Genomic DNA, 9,468 nt, shown 5'->3' with positions numbered 1-9,468 from the left:
TGAACAGCAAGCTTAATGTTCATAAATATAATCAATCTCTTGTTTTCATGTACAGAGTACATCTGGAGAATTTAAAATTCTCTTATATCTTTGCATCCTTATGAGGGTTGAAATGCTGTAATTCGAAAGCCAAGGTGTTTCCAACATGTTGTATTGAATGTATGAGACGTTAAAGAGACACCGACTTACAACCAGTCTCACTGGGGAAATCGATATCAAGAGCGACACTTAAAGGGATGTGTTGAGTTGCTTGTTTTTCTTTCTTCTATGAACTGCGTACGAGTCAACAGCAGACTCCACATGGATTTTTTATAAGTAGAAGAGATAGGAACTCCTGGGATATTGACTAATAAATGGCATGATCGCACAATATATTGCCCTCCGCTCACTTGGATTCGGGGATAATCGCATGTGCAACCCCACCCGGGATATCGATATGCACCTGGTAGTCACCTCCTGTCAGAAGACCTCGCATCAGCCAAGAGGCTTCCTGTTCCTGTTCATAGAGATCCAGAAACAGATGCGGTTGGGGTTGACGAGGTTGCTTAAAAGACAGTGTCAAGATCGAGCAAGCAAATGGATTGCAATTACCGCCGGCTATTCGTGATTACTCAGCACTTTTGTGAGCGTTGCCGAGCATCGCTCTGGGAACATCCATTCGTTATCCCGAGCAACAACAACATTTCCTAAGCAATGCATTGCTGGTTTCATGTGCCGAATATAAGAGGGCATCGATATCTGCAGACTTGACTGTTTTACGTTTTCCTGCTGTCTTGCTGTCTCTGCTGACAACGTATGTTGCTGCGTTCTGTGGGAGGATAACGTTGTTATCATTACTAAAACTAACTACGCGAGAGCAACACAATATGTTGGGGGGCACGTGATAGGGTAGCCGTAGTACCACTAACACGTTCTGGGGTCATGTGATATCCTTGTCTCCACCTCCTGCGCTCACCTCGGGCTACTTCTCTCCATTGACCGGAGTCCGGGAAGATTAAATACGCTGGCGGATACTTAACCGGAATAAATGGACTGCTTATCATCCGCCAATATTCGACGGGATCATCGAATGGCTGACACTGTCATCCTTTGTTACTACCGCCTTCAAGATTGCCGTGTGCGATACAGCTCGAGCCGAACAGAATGTCATCCGATCCATTACCACCTCTGAAAGACATCCGAGTCCTTGAACTGGCTGGTTTAGCTCCAGGTAAGCCACAATTGACAATGCAAATCCAGTAGGCCCAAAAGTTTGGCTATTTACTGATATCCTTGCCAAAGTCCATTATTAACCTAAGGCACAACCAGCTCCTTTTGCCGGCCTCCTCCTAGCCGACTATGGCGCCTCCGTCCTACGCATCGACCGCCCACATCCACAGGCACATTCCAATCACCCGGGCATCCTTCCCCCTGAGACCTCTGACTCTCTAACCCGACACAAAACCTCCATAAGCATTGACCTCAAATCTCCTGCATCGCTCTCCCTTCTTCTCTCCCTAATCTCCCACGCAGATATCCTAATCGACCCATTCCGGCCTGGTGTCCTCGAGAGACTCGGCCTATCGCCCACAGATGTGCTCCTAAAAAGGAACCCGCGTCTCATCGTCGCCCGCATGACAGGCTTCCGCCGTGATGGGAAATACAAGGACATGGCTGGCCATGATATCAACTACATTGCTGTCTCAGGCGTGCTGGCCCTGCTGGGGCGTGCCGGTGAACGGCCCTATCCACCGGGCAACATTGTCGGTGACTTTGCGGGAGGGGGCGCCATGTGTTTCCTCGGTATCTTGCTTGCACTCCTTTCGCGCCATCGTACGGGGAAGGGTCAGGTGGTCGAGGCAAATATGGTAGACGGGTCTGCCTACCTAGCTACATTCCCAAGGTTACTGCAGAAGAGGCCGATGTGGGGTTCCCCGCGCGGTCAAAACGTTCTTGATGGCGGATGTCCCTACTACGACATCTACGAGACGAAGGATGCGGGCAAGTACTTTGCCGTCGGCGCGTTAGAGCCGGAATTTTTTGCGGCGCTGCTGAAAGGATTAAGCTTGAAGTTGGAGGATATCTTGCCGCCAGGCTCTAGTGGATTACGTGAGGATCCTAGCACCTGGCCGTATATGCGTGACGTGTTTACAAGGAGGTTCAAGGAGAGGGCGCGAAGGGAGTGGGAGAGTATCTTTGACGGGACCGATGCATGTGCTACCCCAGTGCTAGAGAATGAAGAATTAGAAGAGGGCGGGTATGAGCAGCGTTTAGCGGTGGGATTGTCAGAGACACCAGGTCTGGGATTTACGAATGAGGAGGGCGGCTGGTCGAGTGATGGATTGAGCCCCAGTAAGGGCGGGGAGATGACGTTGGAGGATTGGTGTGGGTGGGTTAGGGGAAAGGAGTATGAGGTTAAAGACGGGGCGTTGGTGATTGTTGGAAGGTCGAAGTTGTAGAGTTTGGCTTTGACTTTTACAAAGGGATTTCCAGGATAATTTAATGGAAATCAGTGTAAAATTTTAGAGAGGCTATACTCGGTTCTTGTTGTTTGTGGGAATCTAATTTATCCCGTGCCTGCATTCACGGAGAAATTCTTAATTGCAATACAGACATGTAATATGACCTATCCAACATCCTATTTTTTGACCCCGGTGGTTTGCCGTCAACACTACCACATAATACCCTCCGAATGGTCTATATAGCTCGCTCAACATGGAAGGTTGTCTCCGTAATGACAAGACGACATTGTTGCCATGTGATAAGAAACTTCGATCAGGCTTTTAATCGCTGTCTACCCTAGTATGCTCCAATAAACCCACACTCTCATCCAAATCGGTTGGCAGACTGCTGTCAAAACACTCTCGATGCAGCTCTGTTACTTCATCCTGACTCCGAGGCTCAGGATACCTTCATTCAATGTTCCCTAGAGAAGAACATGGAGAAGTAGAGATGGCAGAGGAGAAACAAACAAACCGTTTATCTGACACACTCATCTTCTCTCAGAAAACAATTCCTAAATGTAACACCCTAGCCCATTTTCCCTGTTTGGATGAATTCCCTCCCTTTTCAGCGGCGTCTCCATCAGAGTTGTCCTTAGCCCAAGGTGGTGCAACATTTTTCCCCTCTAATGCGCATGCGCTGGGGACACAGATACATGACAGGGCCAGCCCGATCTGGAGAACGGCCTCCAGCGACTCATTGTACAGTATACTACGAGTCCCCCTCGACAGATGATCCACGGGAAGCCGATGGAGCAGCGTCGTCGCACTGCTTGAATGAATGAAGCTCGGATCGAGAGAGGCGCGGGTCAACCTAGAAACATGCTCACCAACTGGGTGGTTAACATATTTTCACCAAGGGATATAAAGACTGACGAGGACAGAAGACCTCCAAACAGGGCCATGGCGATCCCTGCCGGGGCATCCTTTTTAGGTAGGACTATCTGAATGGCCGTTCGTCAGTTTGCAGAGCGGGAGCTACTGGGTCACTAAAAGGATGCTCTTTAGCAGAATGACATTTCTTTTGAGACTTTGCATGGATTTGCTGCCGGTGCTACTACTCCAACCAGCAATCGTTGACATTCGGTCACTACAAACAGGGGGAAAGAATCCATGTATGCATATGACCTTATAAATACCGTACAGCACAACACCGCAACCGACTCATATTTGCACTCAAATTCTCCCGAATCACGTTCTCAGACCTGGGAGGCGCGCGAAGCATTTCTGAGGCCGCAGAGAAATGCGCCAGAGCCAATGCCACGCCTCGCGTTGGATGATAACATGACTGTTCATGCCGATGAGGTTAAGAAGTATGTCCATCCCGCAACACAGTGACGGGAAGCTATCTATCGGTCTCGCTTCACGACCCCATAGTTCCCACGCCGTTGAGTTTTGGCGGTCATCATCTTTCCAAAACAGTGGGCAATCTCGCTGCCAGGTTGCCTGAGCCAGACATGTCCGGCCAGATGTCTATGGGAATAGATAATGGACCAATTTTAACCGGACGAATCGTTCAATGGCGTTTAGAGAATCACATTCAATTAAAGGTTTGAAGGGAATGTATTGGACAGTTGTAGAATGGGAAAACCAAGGGAGATCAGGATTTTCCTCTCCCCAATTTTGAACCCCTGGTACTAGTGGTACGGAGTACGGAGTAGGTTAAAGCAGAGTTGCCAATTCATCTTGATCCGAGAAAAATGCTTGTTACACCAAACAGGCACCACAAGAAGTGGGCCCAAGCTTTCGACTGTCTCCAATCCATGAGGCTCTCAGCTCAAGGTGGCTGGGCAAAGTGTTGCAGATTGAGGGACAAGAACGACAATACTGATGAATGATGGATGTAATGTTAACGAGAGTCAAAGCTGAAAGGACAGCTAGGGTTATAGTTTTTGTTATGTAAAGCTTCGCATGTTTGTACGAAAGGCACTGGATATCTTCCTAGGATTGCATTGTGCGCCCTCATTCGGCATTCGGGCGTTGAAAGAAGTGATTGAAGAAAAGACAACTGCGTGAGAGTCAACGTTGTCAAAACAAAGTCATGTAACCATGGAGAAGGAGAGGAGAAGACTAGGGGAAGTTTAAATCCATGCAAGGATATCCAGCAGGGATTGTTGTAGCGTCACTTCATTATTATTGTTCGCCACGGTAATCGACAAAATCCTCACTCGGACTGAATATTTATTTATTTACTTCCTTCCACAGTTGGAAAGTCCGCGAACTGCGTTTTGTAGTGTCTTTTGTGCATTTCTCGACCTGTAAATCATGCGTTATCCTCACCCAGACACGGGATACTGTGAGGCCACAGGGTAAAAGAGCTCGATAGCACCAGCGCCATGCTGGTATAAGAGGGGACGAACGAACCAATCCAAACCCTCCAACAAAACCCTTGAAGTGACCCAAAAATTAAGCTTGCAAGGATCATGACAGGCATCCTCCACCCATGTCGAAGCCGTCGAGCCCCATCAATGTCATTGCTTTGGAGAGAGAAAAAAAAAAAAAAAAAAAAAAAGACGTCATTGGGAGGAAATATGATGGATAATGAGAGTGAAAAGAATTTGTTCGTTCCTGTGTCCGGATGCAAAACCCGGGAAATTGTTTGGAATTAAAAAAAAAAAAAATCCTGTTGGTTAGCAGAGGTTAAAGCAAAGAACCAGACCTCTTTGTTTTTTGCTGACGTTTTGTTCATTCGCGAACTGTGGAGCTAGCCCTGCAGCAGCCCTCTGGTCCAGTGGACCTTAGTTTGAGACATCATTTTGTCAACAAGGGGCTCGAAGACGCTGAGAATGATGTTTTTTTTTTTTTTTTTTTTTTTTTTTTTTTTTTGGCCCACCCTCGATACATGGGTTAATCAGATTTGGCGCCAAAAAGGGGTTCCCGCATTCGGCCTATTGCGTTGATACTATGTAGGCTCCAGTGACAACCCTCAATCGTGGCCAAGGAGAAGAGAAGGACACATCCGATGGATGAGATGTTAACCACATTGTTCCCATTGCTGGCCACAGCTCTGGGATCCGAGCTTTCAGGCTTGTGCCGGCTCGGGGAGAATGAGGGAGGCTTTTCATGTTATCCCGGGAGGTTTTCGAAGAGAGACGCTGCGATGATGCGTTGTAAAAAGTGCGAACAAGTAAATGCGTCAACCAACAATGGCATGGACTAAGTCATGCACGCAATAATGTAACCTGGCAATGAGGAAAGAAACCTCGCCTCAGCCACGACTAGGGCTTACCACCAGCCACAGATACCCGACACCAGGTCACTCACCACAGAATCTGAGCGCTAAGATTCCTTGGCCGCGGTACTCCAGCTGTGGCTCAGCCCAGATCACCAGATCTCCACCACCCAATTCGACAAATGTCAACCTTGGACCCGCTTGTCCGCTAAGTCCGCCCGAATCGCCCCTGATCACATTCCCTCCGCTGCTTGTTGCTCGGGCTGGCTGAATCTGCTGCAGCTAAACCTATTTCTACTCCCATCGCTCCCTCCAGCAACTGCCCGAGTCCCCTTCGACAGCCGCTTGTTTGTTTGCACGCATCCACACACCAGAGAGAGCCGCCGTCAGTTTCAGGATGGAGAGATAGAACCACTTTGGAGGAACACATGCATGTTTTGCCGTTCATTGTTGGCTCTGGAGAATTTGAAACTGCTTGCTTGAGTGTTTGGGTGCCCCTCGAACTGTTCTGGTGTGTGTATTCTTTTATATAGCTTCGTGTTTTCCCCAATCGTCTGCAAAACTCATGGGCGTTCCTTGCTGTTGTTTGTGGCGCCGTCTTCCGATCTCTTCCTTTCCTGCTCCGAAAAATATATCGATGCTGACATGATAAGCTGTCCCTTCCAGACCGTAGGGATAGATAGATGGTTGACTGGATCCAGTCGCGAGAACTGTTGGCAGCCTATCAACTCCCCTCCCTGAATCCAGCGACAATTCACGCTTGTTTGCCAGCGGGGGATCAACGCTATCCGCGGAGATTTCAGCTTCGCTGATTCGCATTTTTTCATTTTTACAAAACAATACTCTCTGGAAATTATATGAGATTCCCTTAATCGAGTAATAGTTGATGAGAAAGAAAACGGGGGATTAAAAATGGCTGATTATCGTTCTCCGATGCTGCAAATCCCTCACCGAAAACCCATTAATCATGGAAATGCCGGCCTACAATTCCATTCCTCTGGTTCTCCTGACCAGCAACATCGTCAGCACCAGACAATGAGATCACAATCATATCAAAACCGGCCCCAGGTCGCGTCTTCCTCGTACTACCCAAACCAAATGCATCAACAACAGCAAACACCTCCCTTCCACCACCAACAGCGCAAGCAGTCCCAGCCCACGAATCCTAATTACCCAGCGCGAACCCCCTCGAATGCGACAACATCGACCACTTCTACTGGAGGAAATGGGTCTCAAACTAATCCCCAGGCTGACGTCCGACGGAGCTCCTCGTCACGCTCTGGTCATGCGCCTATTGGCTACGTCGCGCTCATGCGAAAACAAAAAGCCACTGTATGGTGTGACCGTGCCCAGCAAGAAGACCCGCGGGTAGTCGCGCAGAGACGAGCGGCAAAGCAGAGGGCAGCCATAGAAGTGAATGGTGGAGGTGGTCGGAGCGCCACGCTGGTCAGCACCGGCAAAATACGACACAATACCGCCTCGCGCTCCATAAACTATAACACGGGCACCATGGTTGGTGCAGGCGTACCTCTTCGACTAAGCGCTAACGAGATTGGCGACGCCGAAGATGATAAGGATACCGACGGACCCGCCTTCCATCGCCGAACGGGTAGCGGGCGGAGTTCCACAGGCAGCAGCCGCTTTCCTAGTGGTTACCAGAGACCTCAGCAGGGCCGATTTAGCAGCAGTAGTAACAGTAACACGCCGCCAAATATGGACCCTGCAGACCGGATACAGACTGACATTCCTGAAATTGTGGAGACACCCGCTCCTTTGGGACTCGACGAGGAGAGGTCATATTTTGACAGCAAAAAAGACCTCGCTGGCGCTAATGACGGCTCAGCAGCGGCATCGTCGTCACTGGAAGTGGCGAATGAGGACAGGCCGAATTCTGACCGTGCTCCGAGCATGAAGAGTGATGCCAATGACCTGGAAGAAGATTTCGGTGCGCTTACGGAGATGGGCGCGCCAAGCGGAGCCGCTGCTGCAGCAGGCAGAGGGAAAAAACTGGACGATCTTAAACGGAGGGGAAGTGTGGATGATAGATCCACTAGAATGAGCAATGTGAGGCTTTTTGTTGCGAATCCAGACTTGAGTGACTGAGAAGGCAAATGGTGGACAGCGTTGTTTGCTTCTTACTGTCCAGTGTGCCATGCCCATTTCATATTTGGATGGTGGAGACGCGGGGAGCTGGGCAGGTGCATATATCAGTTTTTTTTCTTTCTAGTTTTATTTCTTGCTTTCTTTCTTCCTTTTTGCGAGTGAGTAAGGCTGGCATAATGTGATTTCGTCTCATTCTCTCGCTCTTAATCCATCTTGCCTGAAGTAAGTTTCACGTGGTTTCAATATTCCCTATATACCAGTGGGCATTGTTATTTATTTATTTTGTTTATTTATTTTGCTTCACACTTTTTTTTGCACCTAGCGGCATTTGCAATGAGGAAAGAGTGAAAAATCAATATCCTTTCTCCTTCAGACAAAGGGGAAATGCAACATTTACCCCGAATTTCCCGCAAGCGATGCTCTTTATTTCCACCGGTCCTCAACGGGAGACCCTAACTTTACTTCCACCCGGTATCACTCAGGCACCATCAACGTAGATAAGTTCGGAATTTTGTTTGCGAATTTGTTTTTGCTGTTTCGTCTGACGCCTCCCCATTTCCCACCCTTTTTGATATCCAAGCCACATTGTCCTTTTTTAAGCTGCCCATAGTGGTATTGCGACCTTGTCGTATTCATTGTTTTACATCATTCATTATTATTCACCCTCCTGGGGTTAGAGGAAAAGCTACCCATCTCTAATGATAATGCTTCTGATTTATATCAATATATTAGTGCAAGCGTAATTTTTTGGGCGGGGGTTAAATTATTTCGATCTACATATAGATAGATCTGCTCCTCCTTAGGTACCCTTCTATCCTATGACAGGTCTGAGTAGTGAATGCACCATCAATTTAGACCTTGTTATCGAATAATCAACTGAGCAATGCTTTTTGTATCATTTGCTGTTGAGGTTATAGTTGCTACATATGGCCTCCAGTCGAGTTCGAAGCGATATCACCTGACTGTCGCCAATTTGACGCGAAATCAGCCATCAACGCGTCGTGAATTTCTGGTTCAACTTCAACTCGCTCTGAGCTGCACGCCGATGCGCCACAACTCCCATTTTATTCGATTACTTCCAGTGTCAAATCTTGTCTGAGTCAGAACACCGAGCCATTTCCGTGTCAACACTACATTCACCTTTGCTTCACTGGCCGTCGCTTTGTGAAAGTCAGGCACAGTTACGCTACACATCACTTTGGCAAACGGCCTTATTTAAGTTTGGAGAACGCAAGCGACACCATTTCGACATTTTGACTACCACCATGGGCAGCGAACCGCTGCCGGGCTCTATGAGTTCGCCGGCATCGTCACGGAAGCGGTCGTTTAGTGACGTGGATGGCTTCGTACAAACCGCCAATTCCCAGGATCAAGGTGGAATGGTTGTATCAGAAGCTGTCGTTCAGAACGATGACTTTAAAGGGCCGACTATTACGAATACCCCTAAGATGGAATCTGAAATACATCTGTCCATCGAAAGCGCTGGTGTTCTTCCCCAGCCCATTGTTACGACTAAAACTTTGTCCACGTCAACATCAACCTCTTCTACGTCTGTCGATCCTACTCTACCGCATGCCGATGGCAATGGCTCCTCTGACCCTTCCATATTAACGCCTATCCCCGCGCCTAATCACATTGATCACGTCCATACCCAGAACCAAACCCCTCCTCCCTCACTTGCCACCTCCGTATCTACACCAGGGTTTACCTTAC

The 9,468-nt window shown here is 48.4% G+C and overlaps 3 protein-coding genes across 3 annotated transcripts; 2 read left to right on the top strand and 1 right to left on the bottom strand.

Annotated features, from left to right (window-relative positions):
* Positions 1-1,143: 1,143 nt before the first annotated feature.
* On the top strand, positions 1,144-2,438 carry HCAG_00564 (alpha-methylacyl-CoA racemase; the record flags this gene model as incomplete). Its single annotated transcript, XM_001543468.1, has 2 exons — positions 1,144-1,210; positions 1,309-2,438. 2 exons carry the CDS (start codon positions 1,144-1,146, stop codon positions 2,436-2,438), a joined length of 1,197 nt encoding a protein of 398 aa, XP_001543518.1.
* A 3,422-nt stretch (positions 2,439-5,860) lies between these two features.
* On the bottom strand, positions 5,861-6,100 carry HCAG_00563 (predicted protein; the record flags this gene model as incomplete). The annotated part of the gene is made up of 1 exon (XM_001543467.1): positions 5,861-6,100. The coding sequence occupies one exon, from the start codon at positions 6,098-6,100 to the stop codon at positions 5,861-5,863; it is 240 nt and encodes a 79-aa protein (XP_001543517.1).
* A 464-nt stretch (positions 6,101-6,564) lies between these two features.
* Positions 6,565-7,755, top strand: HCAG_00562 (predicted protein; the record flags this gene model as incomplete). Its single annotated transcript, XM_001543466.1, has 1 exon — positions 6,565-7,755. The coding sequence occupies one exon, from the start codon at positions 6,565-6,567 to the stop codon at positions 7,753-7,755; it is 1,191 nt and encodes a 396-aa protein (XP_001543516.1).
* Between the last annotated feature and the right edge of the window lie 1,713 nt (positions 7,756-9,468).

This window comes from Histoplasma capsulatum, genomic scaffold (assembly GCF_000149585.1).
Source record: "Histoplasma capsulatum NAm1 scaffold_1 genomic scaffold, whole genome shotgun sequence".
Classification (NCBI taxonomy): Eukaryota; Fungi; Ascomycota; class Eurotiomycetes; order Onygenales; family Ajellomycetaceae; genus Histoplasma; species Histoplasma mississippiense.
The sequence above is the reverse complement of the archived record's forward strand: the minus strand, read 5'-3'. Positions and strand labels throughout refer to the sequence as shown.